Source organism: Apiospora hydei, assembly GCF_038363865.1.
Source record: "Apiospora hydei strain CBS 114990 chromosome Unknown utg000002l_segment0_segment0, whole genome shotgun sequence".
Classification (NCBI taxonomy): domain Eukaryota; kingdom Fungi; phylum Ascomycota; class Sordariomycetes; order Amphisphaeriales; family Apiosporaceae; genus Apiospora; species Apiospora hydei.
In genome coordinates, this window is record NW_027117361.1 from 2,924,665 (window position 1) to 2,943,429 (window position 18,765).

General features: G+C 56.1%; 9 protein-coding genes across 9 annotated transcripts; 5 read left to right on the top strand and 4 right to left on the bottom strand.

Moving 5' to 3' along the window:
* Positions 1–173: 173 nt before the first annotated feature.
* PG997_000934 (uncharacterized protein) lies at positions 174–2,311 on the top strand (the record flags this gene model as incomplete). Its single annotated transcript, XM_066805249.1, has 5 exons — positions 174–397; positions 458–1,541; positions 1,674–1,705; positions 1,754–2,042; positions 2,105–2,311. The coding sequence occupies 5 exons, from the start codon at positions 174–176 to the stop codon at positions 2,309–2,311; spliced, it is 1,836 nt and encodes a 611-aa protein (XP_066675022.1).
* A 617-nt stretch (positions 2,312–2,928) lies between these two features.
* On the top strand, positions 2,929–5,009 carry PG997_000935 (DNase I-like protein; the record flags this gene model as incomplete). Its single annotated transcript, XM_066805250.1, has 4 exons — positions 2,929–3,607; positions 3,665–4,488; positions 4,586–4,793; positions 4,882–5,009. 4 exons carry the CDS (start codon positions 2,929–2,931, stop codon positions 5,007–5,009), a joined length of 1,839 nt encoding a protein of 612 aa, XP_066675023.1.
* A 120-nt stretch (positions 5,010–5,129) lies between these two features.
* PG997_000936 (uncharacterized protein) lies at positions 5,130–5,573 on the bottom strand (the record flags this gene model as incomplete). Its single annotated transcript, XM_066805251.1, has 1 exon — positions 5,130–5,573. The coding sequence occupies one exon, from the start codon at positions 5,571–5,573 to the stop codon at positions 5,130–5,132; it is 444 nt and encodes a 147-aa protein (XP_066675024.1).
* A 27-nt stretch (positions 5,574–5,600) lies between these two features.
* On the bottom strand, positions 5,601–5,969 carry PG997_000937 (uncharacterized protein; the record flags this gene model as incomplete). The annotated part of the gene is made up of 1 exon (XM_066805252.1): positions 5,601–5,969. One exon carries the CDS (start codon positions 5,967–5,969, stop codon positions 5,601–5,603), a length of 369 nt encoding a protein of 122 aa, XP_066675025.1.
* Positions 5,970–6,021: 52 nt separating this feature from the next.
* Positions 6,022–6,732, top strand: PG997_000938 (uncharacterized protein; the record flags this gene model as incomplete). Its single annotated transcript, XM_066805253.1, has 1 exon — positions 6,022–6,732. One exon carries the CDS (start codon positions 6,022–6,024, stop codon positions 6,730–6,732), a length of 711 nt encoding a protein of 236 aa, XP_066675026.1.
* Positions 6,733–8,182: 1,450 nt separating this feature from the next.
* PG997_000939 (uncharacterized protein) lies at positions 8,183–8,924 on the top strand (the record flags this gene model as incomplete). Its single annotated transcript, XM_066805254.1, has 2 exons — positions 8,183–8,233; positions 8,343–8,924. 2 exons carry the CDS (start codon positions 8,183–8,185, stop codon positions 8,922–8,924), a joined length of 633 nt encoding a protein of 210 aa, XP_066675027.1.
* Positions 8,925–9,404: 480 nt separating this feature from the next.
* On the bottom strand, positions 9,405–11,561 carry PG997_000940 (uncharacterized protein; the record flags this gene model as incomplete). The annotated part of the gene is made up of 1 exon (XM_066805255.1): positions 9,405–11,561. One exon carries the CDS (start codon positions 11,559–11,561, stop codon positions 9,405–9,407), a length of 2,157 nt encoding a protein of 718 aa, XP_066675028.1.
* An 875-nt stretch (positions 11,562–12,436) lies between these two features.
* Positions 12,437–13,358, top strand: PG997_000941 (signal recognition particle subunit SRP19; the record flags this gene model as incomplete). The annotated part of the gene is made up of 3 exons (XM_066805256.1): positions 12,437–12,541; positions 12,595–13,058; positions 13,103–13,358. 3 exons carry the CDS (start codon positions 12,437–12,439, stop codon positions 13,356–13,358), a joined length of 825 nt encoding a protein of 274 aa, XP_066675029.1.
* A 472-nt stretch (positions 13,359–13,830) lies between these two features.
* Positions 13,831–17,968, bottom strand: PG997_000942 (CAP-Gly domain-containing protein; the record flags this gene model as incomplete). Its single annotated transcript, XM_066805257.1, has 2 exons — positions 13,831–17,486; positions 17,560–17,968. The coding sequence occupies 2 exons, from the start codon at positions 17,966–17,968 to the stop codon at positions 13,831–13,833; spliced, it is 4,065 nt and encodes a 1,354-aa protein (XP_066675030.1).
* Between the last annotated feature and the right edge of the window lie 797 nt (positions 17,969–18,765).

An 18,765-nucleotide genomic window follows, 5' to 3' on the forward strand; every position in this document is an offset into this window, starting at 1 on the left:
CTCAGAGACCGAATAATTAATGTGCCATTGGCTACTTCTGAATGAAGTTTCTGTGACTTAAAGTCTCGGGCCGCTATAACTTGTTGAATTAACTGTACAGTGTTATTTCCCATGCCTCATCAATGCGGGATCAATTTGGCGCAGCGTCAACTGCAAGTAATATGAAATCCGCAATGAACGATACCCGACGGAACACAAGACGAACTGCCAACGTGAGTAAGAGTACGAAAACAGTCATTTACCCCATCGTGACAGTCTGGGAGATCTCACAAAGCCTAGGCATGCGTGCGATGCAAGTCTCGAAAGAGTCGATGCGATGGCAGGACTCCTTGCTGCGCATCATGTCGAAAGAATGGAGCAACATGCGAATACACCGAGAGGCGAATGCGGGGACCGGGTAAAGGGTAAGAGGGCCAGAACCAGATAAGTTTCGATCACTTAAGTACCTAGCCTTAAGCTCATGTCTTCAACCTAGCAAGCAATACATCCGGACGCTCGAGAAACGCTTGGAGAAGGTCGAGTCGACCATGCAGAAGCCGCGTGGCATCTCCCCGGCCAACCAATCTTCGTATTTCTTCTCCAAGTTACCACCACCAGGGACAGTGGCGATGGTCGTGGCAGGTCATGATCAAGGATGCTTCCAACGAACTGTGTTCGCACCCCTTCCACCAAAGGTCGCCACGCAAAACATGGTCCTCCATTCTCTCCACAGCATGTGCAAAGCCTGGCCCCTTTTCGATGCGCGATATGTTCGCGATATGATCGATGGGCAGTTTGACGCCGAACCGGGAGACTGCCATACTAACCCAGCACGCTGGGCAACCATCAACACGTTACTGGCCATGGCCACGCAATGGAAGGCTGCGAACCCTCTCGCAAAGGACGTGTTCCCGATCTCGTGGACCTATCTGAAAAATGCATACTCCGTGGTTCCTGAACTCAACTTGCAGGCAACCAATATACAAGCTTGCGAAGCGCTTCTTATTATTGTGTTTTTCATGCGTCTGACAGCAGATACACGTACATCGGTCATTTTGCTCTCTGTTGTCATCACAATGGCAAATCTCCTCGGTCTGTATTGCAAGGACCCCTGCCTCACCACGGACTCTCGAGAGTTGGAACAGCGCAATCGAATATTCTGGATGATCCATATACTCAATACCCAAGTGGCTCTACGACATGGCTTGCCACCAGTCTATAATGAATGCCAGACCGATGTCGAACTCCCAAGTCACGGGAGTGACCAAAGTGGTGCCAACGAACCAGTCAACACTAATATTCTTAGACACATGGCGGAGCTGTCAATCATCCAAACTAGGGCTCATACATTATCACAATCAGCACGATTATCACAACGTGAACCCGCTGAATTGAGCAAGAGCCTTGCGGAGTTAGAGGCCTCACTCTGCACATGGAGAGCACGATTGCCAACGGAACTTAAGTGCCCCTTGAACAGTGAACAGGCTGTGGCAGACCTAGATCCAGGGGCTATGCAATTGCATTTCGAGTTTTACGCCACAAGATGGGCTATGCAATCGGGGGTGCGTTGGACTGAAAAAGGCTTGGGCACTCAAGGCACGTCACCAGAATGTCCACCCGCTGTGAATTTAGGAAGCTCGTGGCTGTCGCATGCTTCCGTAGATAGTGCGCGCGAAGCACTACTGTTATTCAAGAACGTACCAACGCAGCCTTTTGCATGGTTTTGGTAAGTTTACGATTAAACACCAAGTGAACGCTTTGGCTGACAACACAGGTATATGCTCTGTTACCCCGTTTGTGCGTTCTTGATTCTCCTTGAGGAGGTTCTCAACGACCCGCACGGTGATGAGTCGACGTCGAATATTGCTTATATGGCTACCTTTACTCAGGGCCTGGAGGACTGGAGGCGGAAGGAGGGATATGAGATCCAGAAGGTGATAGAATGTTGCTCGAAACTCCTTGTCATTGCATCTTTTGCAACAACACGCCCGCGTTCCGCCACGCCTTTCCCAGAGCCAATGGACACGAGCACCGGAGTATGGGGACTCCCGAGGCAATGCAAGGTACGTGCTGTCGCCATGTCCGCCTTATAACGAAAGCGAAGACTTACAAAAGATCATGAAAGACTCTTCGCGACCGTCTCGGCGAAATTGTCGACTTTATGCACCTTACACAGGGTCTGATGAGCAACATGCCGGCCCCATATGCACTGGCGATAAGAACGTTTTCTGGGATATTGGAGTTCTCTCCCAATCCTGCCAATGCTTTCGGCCCATTCGTTCCAGACATCTTAAAGCCATGCACTTATAAATTCTTCTACGGACCGAGTTGAAATCATCCCATTGAGCTACCCTAATCAACACACTCACAAACAAAAATGGTCTTCGACGATAAGGTAATCTTGAGTCAGTGATATCTCAATGTCACATATGCTGTACATGCATTCTGTGGGGAGTGTGACCCTGGAAGATCGGCACAAGGGGTATTTCCAGGAACAACCCCGATGGCACTCTTGCCAAGAGAGCTCAGGGCTCGGAAAAGCAGCGAACGGGAAGCCTCCCCAGTATCGAGCTGGCCCGGGGACCTTCGACTTCCGAGCATTTTGAGAAACGTGCTAGGAGCTGGACAATCTGACTGGCTGCATCCAAGATGCCTCACTCAGCCCAGCTGCCTCTTTCGTCCTCGCATGCCGGATTGCCTAGATTGGTTGTTGGCCTATCAAGCCCATTGGTCGTCACGTCTTGGCGAACCGGTCGTCCACTTTTCATCTCCGCATAGTGAAGATACGGAAATAGCAAGCCAATACATGCTAGGGTTCATTGAACCTGCAGCCAGCCATACAAATATCAATGTCTTGCTCCAACGCGCCAACGGTGCCCAAATAACTCAGCTTGATGCCTGCGTTTCCATAAAGACCAATCCGGCGGAAGCAGAAAATATCGAGCTACCATGAAGGGAAGCTCTCTGTTGTCGTGGCTAATTACCACCTTGGTTGCCGGTGTTTCGGCACTCACGATTGGAGAGATCAACGGCGACCGGTTCTTGTCGTCGTACAATGGACAGGACGTATCCAACGTGACGGGCATAGTAACGGCAAAGGGCCCCGACGGTCTCTGGGTACAGTCCGTCAGAAAGGGCGACGACAGGCGCGTCTCGGACGCTATCTACATATTTGGTTCTGCGCTCGCCAAGAACGCCTCCATCAGCACGGGGGATGTCATCGTTCTGAGCGGCACGGTCAGCGAGTATAGGTCGAGCAAGGACTACTTGTATATGACCGAGATCACTTCACCAATGGTCGCAGCGATTCTGGAACATGACAAGGAAGTCACGCCGAAAGTCATTGGCAAAGACACTTACAGCCCGCCGACCACGCAGTACACAAGCCTTGACGAAGGCGATGTCTTTGCGGTCCCGAACAACAAGAGCCTTGTCTCTGTGGTGAACCCGGTCTTGGAGCCAGAGGAGTACGGTCTGGACTTCTGGGAGAGTCTTTCGGGCCAATTGGTAACAGTCAAGAGCCCACGGGCTATTGGCAGGCCCAACAACTACGGCGACACCTGGGTTGTAGGTGACTGGGCAACATCAGGAGAGAACGGCCGAGGGGGTTTGACTGTCACGCCTACTGGTATGTGTTTTCACCGCGGGTGACTGCTTGACAGCTGAGAACTAATGCCAGTACTAGACAGCAATCCTGAAGGCATCATTATCGGATCGCCCCTGGATGGATCCAAGAACCCCACCGATACTAAGCTGGGCGACACCCTGGAAGACATCACAGGTGTAGTGTACCAAGCATTCGGCTTCTACAGGATCTTGCCTTTGATCAAGATTACCGTGCTCAGCTCTCAGGAGCCTGTGATGCCACCCGCGACCTCGCTGACTAGCGACGGCGTGTGTTCCGGCTTGACCATTGGCTCCTACAACATCGAGAACTTCTGGCCGGGCGACACGGCCCATGTCCAAGCCGTTGCACAGCACATCGTCGAGTACCTAAAGACACCCGACCTGATGTTCTTACAAGAAGTCCAGGACGACAACGGGGCGACCAACGACGGAACCGTAAGCTCCGACCTGACCCTGTCGACGCTGGCGGCCGCCATCGAGACGGCTAGCGGAGGCGTCGGATACAACTTCACCTACGTCGCGCCCGTCAACAACAAAGACGGCGGCGCCCCGAGCGGCAACATCCGCACCGCGTACCTGTTCCGCCGTGACGTCCTGGCGCTGCGGGACCCTAACCCGGCCGACTCGACCACCGCGAACGAGGTCCTGCCCGGCGGCGCGCTCAAGTACAACCCGGGCCTGATCGACCCGACCGACGCGGCTTTCACCAACAGCCGCAAACCCCTAGCCGCGGCGTGGCATACGCTGGATGGCAACAACACTTTCTATACCGTCAATGTGCACTGGGGCTCCAAGGGCGGCTCCTCGTCCATCCATGGTGATGCCCGCCCCCCTGTGAATGGTGGCGTAGAGGACCGAATTGCGCAAGCCGAGGTTACGGCAGTAAGTCTCTTTTCTCTCGCCCCTCTCAACATCCATAAACGTGTCTGTGCTGTGCAACAGTCGAGGCGCCCCGACTGACGCGCCCCTTTTCTCCCAGGACTTCATTGCGGCAATTCTGGCTGAGGACCCGGAGGCCCACATCATCTCGTCGGGCGACTTCAACGAGTACCCCTTTGTCAAGCCCATTACCGACTTCGAGTCGCGTTCCCACATGCAAGATCTCGATGTCGTCGCCGGCATCGACGTCCTTGAGCGTTACAGCTATTTGTACGACATGAATACCCAGGAACTCGACCACATGTTCGGTGAGTGCTTATCAGTTTTCAAGACACAACCAATCCCCTCTTATTTTAAATTCCAGAATGCATGCTAACCTTAACCGATGATATACAGTGAGCCCTACGCTAGCCGAAACGGATCCCTTATTCGAGCACATCCACGTGAACACGTGGGTCGCGTATGACGATATGGTATCAGACCATGACCCGAGCGTGGCTAAGATGAACTTGTGCAAGTATTAGTTTGGCTTAGATATGTGGCTTGTCTCTCTCCGGGAGTTGCGGTGAAGAAAACCAGATCGTGTGCCATGTATAATATAAACTGAGTTTTCTCTGTCTGGACTGACTGCGTCACTCCCTGTCCTACTTGCGCCATCGTTTTACTGAGATGTACTCCTTGAGCACGACGTGCTCATTATCCTCAGTCCTCCGCCCAAGTGACGACCCGAGTCTCAACCGATGTACGTCTAGATCGAAGCAATCGGAATCCTCGGGGCCAGCACACAGCTTCCACAATTGGTGCTCGCACATGTCACAATACAGACGCTCCTCCATGGATACGAAATCCGGTCCCCACGAGGACGAGCTGTTGCAGACGTAGCTGGCACTGTGGTCGGCATGCTCGCTTATCACGAGCCTGTCGATGCAATGGTCACTCCGAGCAGCCAACAGGGCACGCCTGGCTGTCACATCGCGCATCCTCGTCATTATTTCCCGTCTCTCGTATTCGTCCGCGGCGGCGCCATCTGGTCTCGGCCGTCGGCGGCGACCCCTCCTTTTCGCCGCAGCGCACTCGTCAGAGGTCATGCCCAGACACTCGACTGGGATCGAGCCTTACATACCGCCGAAGGCACACTTGCCAACCTCGAGACCGTCCACGATGGAACTCTCGCTGGGATGTTCCGCTATGGTGTTGAAATATCCCGGGGCTTTGCCCGCGCACTCGATGGGCACGGAACCGCTGACGCTGCCGAAGCTGCCATCACCTGCGGTAGGCGTCTTGGCCGGGGATGGAGGCGGCGGCGGCGGCTTTTGGAAGATGTCCAAATCGTTGAACCAGGGTTTCCCAGGGTTCTGACAAGTAAACTTGTGAGCGTAGCGGATCTTGTCCAGGTCCTTGTCGGTCCCGTCTTGAGCCTTCTCGAGCACGAATAGGTAAAAGGGGATGCAGTCCTCGAGATCCCCGTCCTTCCAGAACACCATGCGTCCGGGGACCCGGCACAGGCTCTCGCGCGCGTAGTCGTACTGCGCCCGCATGGCCTCGGCCTCGACCGAATCCGGGAAGGCGAAGTCGGTCATCTTGGCCGAGACGCCGCTGGGGAAGCGGTCGTCGGTCGAGATCCACGTGCACCCGGCATCAGGTCCGGGCTCGGGTACCAGGGCGCGCGCCGCAGAGGCGGAGCAACGGCGGCGGCGTTCCCAGGTGCGAAAGTCGGCCCGCGGACGAACGGACCGTGAACCCAGGCGACGCAGACGGCGTCGTCGTGCGACGAGGCCCTCAGGTGCAGGTACTCGGGCACCACCACCTGCATGTCTAGGCCCAGCCGGACTGCGCGGCCCTCCTCGAGCGGCTGGCCCAGGTTCTGGCCGGTGCGCGGCCGGTAGCTCGCGAGCGCGGCACCACGCCGCGCACGTCGTGCAGCGCTATGTACAGGACCGCGCCCCCGCTGAGGCACCGGTCGCCAAAGTCGCACCCGCCCGCCCCGATCGTGACGGTGGCGAAGGCTCTAGGCACGGCGCCGTAATCCTCACGACCGAGTTCTTCCGCCAAGGCGGCCTGTCCGAGCCGAGATACGTAGACTTCCCACTCCAGGAGCGTCCGCAGATGTCGGACCACACCTACTGGGCCTGGGACGATGTCAAGAACGTCTTGCCCAGCGGGCCGTCGGCGGCCAAGGACATCGAGTTCATGGCCAGCGTGATGATACACAATCAGGTGACCCAGAAGACCATCCTCGCGATGTAGCGGGATCTGGCCGTGGGCGCCAACAAGCGTTATTTCGAGAACACGGAAACCAATGCCCCCTACTGGAACGAGTTGGTCGGGTCTTGCGCCGGCGGACCACGATTTCGCATGCTCACGGACTATCACGCGAGCGTCGGGGATCGAAAGCCCGCCCAAACTTACATATATGCGAACGAGATTGCTGTGGCTTACCACGTCATATGGCAGATTGCGAAAGCGGCAGCCTAGCTGATAGATGTCGGCGGTACAGGGTTTGGGGCTTGCAAGGAGGCTGTTTCACCCCCGCATCAACTGGATGATGGAACCAACTGCCCTGGCCTTAAGCACATAACATTGACGATTACGAACATCGACCAACACCGATCGTGAGACTCGGCCATGTCCCATTTTCCTCGTGTATCTATCTAAATTTCAACCAGCTCATTGTATTGTAATTCCGTTCGTATGGTCAAGAACGTCCATCTCCCGCTCGAAGTACTTCTCGAGATCATCCAATATACACATTCAGCCATTTTCCAAAATGTGGACTACAAACACGTCAGATCGCACCTAAAGTTTAACTTCAAGCTACGTCTAGTCAATATCAGGTTCGTCATCTTGCACTTCTCTACTTTCCTTTTTCCCCATCGTCGAGTGGATTTGAACCAAGTACTTACTTTAGTTACCACTGCACCCAGAAGCGTTTGATAAAGAAATTCTCCGGATTTTGCACATCAAAGGAGACATACTTCGACTTTACTATACCTGGGAGAGATCCTTCCTCGCGCAGAGTCACCCGTTTTACCCCTTCGCTGCCAGAATCGTCTACAGTGAGTGTGGGAAGGAAGAGGCACCCAGTAGTCTTGTGCATCGCGTGCTCGACACGCTCGGTGTCGTTCCCAATAAGAACGAGCGGCTGAAAGCACTGGCTATCTTGCATCGGGAGGCGTGCGATTGCGTACAACTACCTCCCTAAGACCTAGACTCCTGTTGGAGCCGCCGCCTGCCATTTGCAGGAGGAGACGATTACGATCAGTCACGAGTGCGAACAGGCAGCGGCCAAGGACTGCAGAGCCACCTGATCTCGGCGGCCATTCTGTTGGAGATCCGAGGGTTCTACGAGGGTATAATTACCTGGTCTGCGCCAGTCAGCGACGACGACATGGGAGAATCCTTGCTGAAAGACAGCGAGAATTTTGGCACCCCGCTTTATGCCGCCATCAAGGCACACCCAGCATGAACTGGCGCTCGTCATTATAAGCTGGATGAAACAAGAAAATCTCAAGGACTCGCGCAATTGCCTCCGTGCTGCGGTGATTGCAAACAACGTGACCGCAGCAGCTTGAAAGAAGCCCTGCTGGAAGCGGCTAAGATTGGCGTGTGGACGCAGCTTCTTGTCTGTTCGGATTTGCCAGAGAGTTCTATCCTGCCATTGTCAACAACACCGACTTTCTGACAGAATCTGCGTATCATGCGTCGCTATCGGGACATATCGACTACCTCGAACTGCTGGTTCAGCAAGGTGAAGTTGAACTTAACGCCAAACCCGGCGAAACCCTATCTCTTTCGAATCCCGTCATGTTAGCATCATGGAGGGGGACACCAAACTTCTTCGCTGGCTCCTCTGCTAGGTTGCTCGTCCACGGAGCCCAGGCGGGTTCACCTGCGGTGCGGTCATCACTGCCCTCGATGGCGACCAGCCCGAGGCTCTGCGCGTCCTTCTCGAGGAGGCTGGTGTCGGCGAGAGCATCTCGGTTCAAGATGGGCACGAGGAGATTTTCCTCCACGCCCTTCTGTTGAATTCGCACTATGGCTTCCGCTATTTCGTCCACGAAGCCTCCGTAGTCCCTCGCGATGATCCCGAATTCCGCTATCGGATGGCCGCGGCCTGCGCTCGGGGCAGTTTCGGGATATTCCAGGTTCTCTTCGATGGTGGCATGCCTGCCGATGCGCCACTAGGGGAAAGGGTTCTCGAGCTCCACAGTCCGTCTGGGGGCACACCTCGGTGGACGGCCATGTACTTTGCCTTGGCCTCTTCTGAGCCCGGTGCGCAGAAGACCGTTGGAAAGCGGCTTGGTCTGGGCTTTTCGAAGCCTGACGAAGGCAGTCGTCAGTCTGGCGGTGTGGACGGGTTTCGGGAGGGCGTGCTTCGGCCTGAATCTAGGGCGTATCATTCTGGCATGCCGTATAGTACGCGCTACACCCATTGGTAGCTTCTCTGGTTGCCAAATAACGAACCAACAACAATGTGTACCTGCATTGCTTCACCAGTTACATATCGCCCAAGATGATACAGACTAACTAGAGGACTCCTGCTCTGGGGAAGGAACCGGTATGCAGTTTGGGTTCATCGGTATTCAACGCCGCCACAAGTCAAGCTTCACTTTCCCTCCCACTTGCGAGGCTTTACATATCACATCAAACACTTCTTTCCCTTGCTTGGGTTGGTATAGCCTAGCGGTAGTATCATTATGTATTATACTAAAAGGCAAGAGGGTTCGACTCCCTCTGCGATCACTTCTTTTTTCCCTTTTTGTTTATTTATTTCTTCTAATTCCCACATTTACCCCCTTTTGCATAATGGATTGGCCGCCCCTCTCTCCTAATCGCGTAACCTCAGACTCACATGACTCGACATTCTTCAGAATGGCAGTTCGCAGCTCAAAACTCTGCTGGAGGATAGGCTGGGTAGGTTACTGCTGATGGTCCTCGGGCTGAGGCTGAATCCATTCCCAAGACTGGAACTTGGGATCACCGTGTCGCCACACCTTTGCGTCTTCCTCTTCTCGGTGTTTCGACTCTTCTGCCAGGAACTGTGTCAGGTTTCCTTGCTTCTCCGCCTTGACCCGACGCCCGGCGGCACGAAGGTGCCAAATGCTTCCATATATATGCTTGCGGATCTTGACAAGGCTGGTGTTTTCGTAGGCCTGGATCCATACCCCCCGGTTGGAGGGACTACTCGATTCATCCTCAATCAGTCGCGACACCGATCCGTCCACGTCCTGGATACGCCATACGGCATCATCTCCTCCGTACGGAAGGCCGCCAAGCCAGTCGGCACCTCTGGCCGTGCAGGCTTTGTAGAGACGGTCCGCGAAACCTAGATAGGCATCGACATCATCAACACCCTCGAGACTGTGCTGGGCGCTCGAAATGGTGCCGTTGCCGACCACTGTCTCCCATACGCAGCGAGAGCAGATCCCGGTTCGGATGGCATCATGCGCGCCGGCGATTTGGTCCCACAAAGGCGCATCGCTCTTTGGCGATAGCGACGGGGTACTCTTCCCACCTATTAGCGATGTAGTTATGGGAATAGGTTGGCGTTCAAGCTCGCCAAGCAACGGCTCCAGGGATGAAATTGCGAGGCGAGTATCAAAAGCCCATTCGGGATGATGAAGCTTGACGAAGATGGGCGCACAGGAAGTGTCTTCAACTGCAGGCTTTCGGCAGATGTTACTCCTCCTTTCCTCAGCCTCCTTGTAAGCAGTATAAAGGGGGCCGGCAACCGCATGGTTTTCCATATTCTTGCTGCGGCAGGACGCAAGATTGTCCTGGTGGCGCACAATCTCGTCTGTGCATTCTTGCCTGCAGTACGAGTCGAACAGCGGGTTTCGTGGCTCCAGGATGGAGTCCAACTGGGATTTGCTTAAGTGGATGTCGCATGGGAGGGTCGCGACCTGGTTTTCGAGGGCTGATAGGCATTTGTATGCATCTTCCATGGGGCTCTGGGGCGACGGCTGTCCCTTGGCACTGATGGATTCCAAAGCCTTGTGGATGGCGGGGCGTGGTCCGTCTGCGGGCGAGACAAGACCGTTTCTGACTGTCCAGCCGTAATCACCTGACGGCATGTTTCGCCAATCGGATGATAGGCTTCCTTCCTCGGTGTACCTCCGGATCGCATCTCCCCACATCTTCTCCCAGTCTTCCTTTTGGCAAGTTTGACCTGCCTGCTCGACACGACGAAGGTGTTCGGGGAGCGAAATGGGGACATGGGTGTCGGGGCTCAGCACCTGCGATGGCTTCCATTCGTTCAGGGTGTTTTCGAGCCAGTCCAAGGTGCAGGAGCCGCAGTTCCTGTTCTGGCCTCCTCCTCCAGTGGCCATGAAGCTTGAAAGGCCATCCAGGCTCGTATGGTTCTCACCATCATAGATGCCCCATGTCTGGATCATCTCCTCCATGCAGTAGTCAAAGCGACTGTGCTCACTTGGTCTGCAAGTGTAGGAGTTGCGATGAAGAAGGACCTGGAGAGCTTCTGCCGGACCTCGGCCCCATGAGTTAACGTCGAAGGTTCCGTTGTAGTCCTTGGCGTCGAACACTGCGGCGGAGCATTCCTTGGTAATCCGCTGAGTCGACTCGACCAGCTCCTTCCGGCAGCCAGGTCGGCACAGGTCCGGGAGGTACTGCACCAGCTCATGGGTGGCGTTGTCCCAGTCGTGGGTGAAGATCTTTTCGTGGCAGTTTATGGAGGACAGAGAGTCCCAAGCCGCCCGGCAGGCATCCGAGCTGCCATCTTGTGCTAGTGGAGGGTAGTGCAGCGGGAAGTCCAAACCCCAGTCGACACCTTTGACGGGGCCCTGTGTCACGGTGGTATCGGCGGTGTTGTAGCACTGGATGGCCTTCAGCAGGCCGTAGACGCCGATGAAGCAGAAAAAGATGATAAGAAGAGCATTCACGAAGCGGCCGAGGGGGTTGGGGCTGTTTGTCCTCCTGCCGATGCCGCCGGCCTCGGGATCGTTAGCGAGGTCCTTGGTGTCGCCGCGCCTGTCATGTTCAATATCGAAGTCATCTCTGTAGGGGGAGTAGGGCGTCAGAGGCACGTCGGAATCTCGGTCAAAGGTAGCAGCAGCCATGCTCTCTGAACAGGTCGACACGATATGCTCGACGACGACTTAAGCCAAGGCAAGGGAAAACCGAGTTGGGTGAGTGACGATGCGATGGGTGAACGAACAACATGATGGAATTGGGCCATGCCGCGGTGCATTGGGCTTGAGATTAGGAGAAGGCGAGGCAGCAGGCATGGCATGGCCCATCCGCTAAGTGGGCTAGAAATGGGTTCTATTTGATGGGAAATGAGCTTCGACATCTAACATCTGTGCATTAACCGAAATTGTAGCCATACTGTCACACCATCGACTGGGACGAAGCGGTGAATAATATTGAATCTGAATCCCGAAGATGCGAGGCCGTACGGGAATCGTTCGTATCGGCTGTCGTTCGAACGGTCGCGCATGCCGCTAGCCGACCTAAGCATGAGGGTATCATACCCACGATGATGATGCAGCTGTCAATGATCTGACCTGCTGGACGCGTCGATTATTAGGCCACGGCTGCTAGCGGTCTTCTAGGGAGCTTCCACTCTTCTTCCACTAAACCACCCCCTGAATTGGGCCCCACCCATCCGACACTTTGCCCAGACTTATCGATTACCACCCGTAACAACCCCACCAACACCAATACACTTCTTACCAGTTCTATCTTACCCAATGCCACCCACCCCAGCGACCCCACACGAACAATCGCTGCAGAAATCGCAGTAGCTGCAGCTGGGAAAGAGCCACAGTGACAGCCTTGCATTGATTGAGGCTTTTGAGGGGCCCCTTGGAACTGGACAGCAAGCATCATCATCTCACACTAACCCACACACATATCGTGAGCGAGCGCAACCTCACCCGCCCACCAACCAACCCTGGTCTATTGATTCGATTCCAAAGACGACACCGCCGCCATGTCCCACGCCCGCATAGAAGAAGTCTCCGACAGCGACGAGGCGTCGGACCCCTCCGAGGGCGACATTGACGACTTTGCCGACTCCGACATCATGCGACAGATCGTGCCCAAGGCCGCCCCCAGCAGCAACAGCAGCAGCAGCAGCAGCAGCCCCAGCTCTACAACCCCGCCCCCTCGCCCGTCTCCTTCCCGGGCACCCAGCAGCAGTCCATCACGCCCCAGGACATCGCCCACTACCAGTGCATCTACCCGATCTACTTCGACGCCTCGCGCACGCGCGCCGAGGGCCGCCGCGTCCCCTCCGCCCTGGCCATGGCGAACCCGCTGGCGCGCGAGATCGCCAACGCGTGCGCCGCCCTGCGCCTGCAGCCCGTCTTCGAGGCGCACAAGCTGCACCCCCAGGACTGGGCGAACCCGGGCCGCGTCCGCGTCCCGCCGCTCAACGACGCCGACAAGAACACCAACAAGAGCATCAAGAACAAGCACCACCTCTACATCCTCATCGCCAAGTGGATGAAGGACCGCGGCCCCACCACCGGCGACAGCGAGGCCCTCCGCCGCGTCCGTATCCCTGGTCTCCCCGGCATGCCCGAGGACGGCAAGCCTTGGCCCAAACCCCCGTCCCGCGCGGCTGGAAGGTCAACGAGCTCGTGCCCGCCTACAGCGCGGCCATGACGGGCGGCGGCGTCAGCGAGAATGCTCTGCGCGACATGATGAAGGAGATGGGCGGCATGGGCGGTATGCCTGGAATGCCCGGCATGCCTGGTATGCCTGGTGCTGGAGGCGCTGGTGGCGGCATGGGTGGCATGGGTGACATGATGAGCATGCTGCAGGGCCTGGGAGGAGGCGCTGGTCCGAGCGAGCCCCCAGCTGGCGGTGCCGGTGGCAAGAAGGCCAAGAAGGGCAAGGGAAAGGCTTGAGAGAATCCTCCAAGCTACACTCCTGAAGTCTTACGCGTACTTGCTTCGTTTCGATCGCTGTGCTCCCTCTCGATCGAAAATGGCAAGCCATCATCATAGACATGACTAGACTCTTGGCTGGTCGGTTTCGGTTAGAATGAGCTTCACCTATGGCATTACGATACCATAACCTTCGGAAACGAGGTCAAGCTGAGATGCATAGGCTGAACCCAATCAATAGACACATGTATGTCCTGTTACTCCCGGGTATTTGGGCATAAACGATCACTTTGAAGTTGTGAAAATTATGTGATATGTGTGTATTAGTGATACAACTACAAATAATATGGCATTGGTCTGGGTATCAATCAATAAGCCCATGCTTTCTGCTTGGTGCCCATGTTTCGCTCTTCCCTTCGTTATGAACCTAATCTTCGTACAACTCTTTTCTCGTTTAGAGAGAACTGAAAGAACGTAAGAACGTGAAATGCTCTCATGTCTCGACCTTTCCCAAAACGCCCTCCCACTCCTGGGAGCCCGCAATCCGCACCTCGCCCCCAGCTCCCGGCACCATCTTCCCATCGGCGCCCGGCATGCGGATCCGCAGCCTCGCGGCCGCCCGACGCTTGATCTCCCTCTCCTCGCGCGCGGCGGCGCCGGCAGCCGTGGACTTCTCGACCGCCGCGACCGTCCGGGCCTTGTCGAGGACGTCGTCGCGCCAGCCCTTCCAGGAGGCCCAGTCCTCGGCGCGGCGCGCGGCGTGGTACTGCGGCGACGCGACGGCGGGGCGCCAGGCAGCCAGGCGCCCGGCGGGCAGAGTCTTGAGGTCGTAGACCGCCGCCGAGCCGGCCATCTTGAGCAGCTCGGCCAGGACGTCGCGCGACTCGGCCGCGACGAGCTCGCGGCGCTGCTCGGCGGGCGAGGGCTTGTTCTTGAGCAGGGGCTCGGCAAGCCAGTTGTGCTGGTGCAGCTGGTCCGCAGCGCGGGCGCGGCGGTTGTCCTCGCGCAGGTAGCGCACCGCGGCCTGGAGGGAGGCGATCTCGTTGCGGAGGACGTCCATCTCGCGGGCCGTGGCGACGGCGCGCTCCTGGCCCGCCTTGTTATTGGGACCGCCCGCGCCTCCGGAAGCGCTGCCGGTTTCGGTGCCGAAGGCCTGCGAGTCGCCAGCCACCTTCTTCCACTTGTCGCGGTCGCCCTCGAGGGTCTTGAGCTCGCGGTCTTGCTTCTCGATGTCCTCCTTGAGCTTCGACATACTGGCCTGGGCGTCCAGGATCTGCGCCTCGAGCTCCGTCATACGAGCGGCCTTGGCGTTGGCATCACGCATGCGGGCCTCAAGAGTCTCGATCCGCAAGTTCGAGGTGCTGAGGTTCTCATCGCGTACGGCGACGGCGCGGCGGAGGTCGTTGTATGACTCCTTGAGTTGACGCAGTTCCTCTTCGGCATCGACAGGGACGGTCTTGAGGGCCTTGAGCTCTTGAGCCCGGACGATCCAAGGCTCTTGGCTGCGATCAAACTCTTGAGTCTGGGAAAGATCGGCACAGACAGCGGCGAGGTCAGCGATCTGGCTTGTGAGGGTCCGTAGCTTCGATAGGTACGACGAGAAGAGGTCGGTCTCGCTCGCAGAGTATGTGGTTTGGACAGTGCGGTGGACCGTAGTTGAAATGTCAGAGTACGTGAGAGGCTCGGTGCGGCCCTCCTCAGATGTGAGAGCATGCAAGTCCGAACCGATCTTGCGGGACATATCCGAGAGCTCTTGAGTGGCAGACTCGCATTGCTCGAAGGCCTCGCCCGTCTCGGTCGTAAGCGACAGGTGTCTCGCCTTGAGGTCTTCCAAGGCCCGCACGGCCTTCCCGACAATGACCTTGGCACTTCTGGTCTGACTTACGACGGCCTCTACCTTGCGGGAGAAATGCTGCGCAAGCTCGTCGTCCTCCCCATTGGCGGGGACAACGCGCTGCACCAAGTCCTTGACGACAGCAAATGCAGCGGCCGCCGATTCCAGATGGCTCTGCATCATCACAGTTCTCATCTGGACGTTGTCTGCAAAGCTCTCCAGCCCATCGGAGATGTGAACCTCGCCAAGATGAGTCATGAGGGCAATGGTGCGGGACAGCTCGCTCGCGCATTGCTTCTCCTTAAGCTCGTCACGTCGCAAGCCATCAATCCAGCCGTTTAGCGCTCTCTCAACAGGCTCGAGCTCGAACAAGGCACCGTCATACTTAGCAAACTCTTCCAGCGTGCAGTGGCTGATGGCGTTGACGAAACGGTCGCACATCGATGATACCCAGACGAGCTTATCAAGAGCATCACAGCCAGCAAAGATGTCGTCTTCGTGGCCCGGATGCGCCTGCCCACCGACACGGTCCTTGATGAATCCGTGGAGAAGGTTGGCCTTGAATGCGAGTCGTCGGAATCGCAACAGTGCGAGCACCGAGTTCTTGTCCGCATCGTAAGTCTCCGGCAAGAAGAGCTTGACGATCTGCAAATGTTGCTGCGCTTCCTGGGCGTCCATTTTCTGCAGCTCCAGATCGATGGTCTTGACCTGGGTCTTGGCGGCCGAGATCTGCAGCTTGAGGTTGAGGTCCATCATTTGTCTCGACTTGCTATTCAGCTGCTCGGATTCGACCTCGTTCACTGCATGGGACGCACGCATGTCTTCGAGGTCTGTCTGCAAGCTCATAACCAATTCTCGGAATCTGGACAGCGTGTACTCCATATCCTCGATATTGTCGTCTTGCTGGCCCATCCTCCGAGCCTGCTCAGCGATGACGGTGTCTTTGAAGTCCATCTCCTTCTGCATCTCCTTCTCATTTTGAACGTGGTTGGCCTCCAACTCGTCATTGATCTCCCTCAATTCTTCCAGCTCTTCGATGGTTGCATTGAGCTCCTTGACGTGCTCGCCTTGAGTAAAGAGGTCTGAAGAGAGCTTCTCGATCATTTCCTCGGCGGCATCAGCGTTATCGAGTTGTTCCTTCAGGTCCTCGACACGCATCTCGGCTTCTACCAACTTCTCCTTAGCAATGTCGTATTGTTCTCTGATTGCCTCGAAATCGGTCAGATCCCTCTGCAAGGACTTGAGCAGTTCTTTCGACTTCTCATCTTCCTCCTCCTTGAGATCTCGGAACCGGATGAGGGCCTCCTTCAAACGCTCATTCTGCCTCTCCAATTGCATCCAATTGGTGCTTTGGCGGTCTTCGGCGCTTGTGCCCTTCTCGTATTCTGCCTTTTCGTCTCGCAGAATCTCGTTGTCGAGCTCCAGCTCCTCGGCCTTCAGCTTAAGAGCATCTAATTCAGCCTTGAAGACTTCAGCTTCTTCCTGGGCCATTTCCCGATCCAAGGTTGCCAATTCCAAAATCGAGTCATGTTCGGCCTGTAATGTTTCGATGCTCCCAAGTCTGTCCTCGGCCTCCTTGAGTTGTTTCCGTAGACTCGAGTTTTCCTGGGCTGTAGTCTGGAACTTCCCTTCGATCTTCTTGTTGATGCTGACGAACTTGTCGTGCTGCTCCTGGATATTCTCCAGCTCTTTCAGCTTTTCCTTGTCTTCCAGTCGCTTCCGCTCCAGTACCTTAAGCTTCGTTTTCAGGTCCTCGTTTTCTCGTGTCAGCGCATTGTTCGCAGCTGGACGAGCAGTGCCGCTCGCCGTCCTAGAAGCGGGCGTAGTGGTCCCAGGTGTAGACGCTTTCGAGCCGGCGGGGCCGGTCAGCTTCTCCAGCGCCTGGGTCCGAGACTGTACGGGGCTGATCCCTTGCTCGCCGTCGCTCTTAAGAGGCGAGCCAATATCTGATCCTTTCCCGAAACCGGCCTCGTTCCCAGACAATGACTCGCCGGATGTAACGCGCCCTCCTGCGGGACGCGAGACTCCTCCACGACCGCCCCGAGTAGCAGTAGAAGATCGACCGCTTTGCGTTCTTGCGACTCCACCTCTGCCTGTGGCAGATGACGTGGATGACGTAGAAGCTTGCCTGGTGCTTCGGAGCGGCGGCAAAGCCGGGGGCGCCATGGATGTTCTTGAGGAACCGCCCGAGGCTCCGCGAGCTGGTCGGGTACCAACGGAGGAAACCCGTGCATTAGAAGGGTGCCGGTTCGCGAGGTCGCGGCGCTCGCGATGGGGTTTGTGCCAAGCTGTTTCGTCGGTGACCTTGTGGGCGACTATTGGGATTGGACATAAGTCAGTAACATTTCTTGGTCGGAAGAGTATGAGTAATAATGTCGAATCGGATACGAACCCTGACAAGGCTTGATGGGCGACGTGTTCTATTGACCGGGCTCGGGCTGGGAGCATTCAGACTAATCCTCCTGGTCATCTGCGGATCTGGGACGGAGGGCCGCCTTGCGCCCGGAGCGGCCGTCATACTATTCGGGCGCTGTGCTGGTTTCGGGCGCTGAGACGGCGGCGGCGGTGCAGGCTGCTGTATGACGGCGATGGTGGTCGGGCGCACGAACATGCCGCGGCCCATCTCGCAGTCGAAATAGCGCTCGCCCTGGACGGAGCCATCGTTCTTGCCGCCATCGTCGTCGAGCTCGACGCCGACCCAGTCGCCGGAAGCGAAGTGCGTCTGGCCGACGAAGCGGATGGTGGCCTTGCGACCATCCGTCAGCTCGATAATCTGGCCGACTTTAATGCCGGACATGGTGGTCGTTGTAGCGGACGTATGCAAACATTAGTTCCTCCACCGTACAGCCGTGCACTGATCGGGGCTTTATGTGTACATTGTCGACAGTGCGACTCGGGCGGGATCGGGGTTGTTGCTGTTCTGAGTTGGAGATGTGGGTGTTGCATTCCCCGGGATTGATACGCGTCTTTGTTTGAATTGGAGGGCAGCGTGGGAAGCTCCGGGAGCTCCAGGCTCATACAGTGTGTGGATAGCTTCTAGTGTGTTGCTACTGTACCAAGACACTGTGCGACCAATTCACCACTAACACATCCACGACGGCAATCCTCGACAAGCATTTCCAATTGAGACCCTCAGTGCAAATCACCACGAGAAAAGAGGTTTCCAGACGTCACTCCCGAGAATACAAATTCGCATCAGCAAAGTATGGGCACATGGTCATTCTTTAACTGAGATATGGGATTATTCAGCATCGCTGCCCATCACCTTTCAATTGAGCCTTGGTTGGGCGACAATAAAATGCAGAAGCCGTGGCGGCCATCGCTCGTTATTGCAATTCCTGTGTCCCTTACCATGCACCATCACTCTTATTGTCTACCAGAATGACATACGATACATACAAAAGTAGGTACATGCATATTGTGAGTTTGCACTAGTACAATGCAGACTACGTACTATGCAACAGCCCCCGGCCTTGTATTTTACTACCTACATCCCATCAATCTATCTGCAGACCTTCTCCTTCTTCCAAGCGCAATCCAAAATAAAACATTATCCAAATCCTTCTTTTATCATCACTACAATCCCCAAGCCGC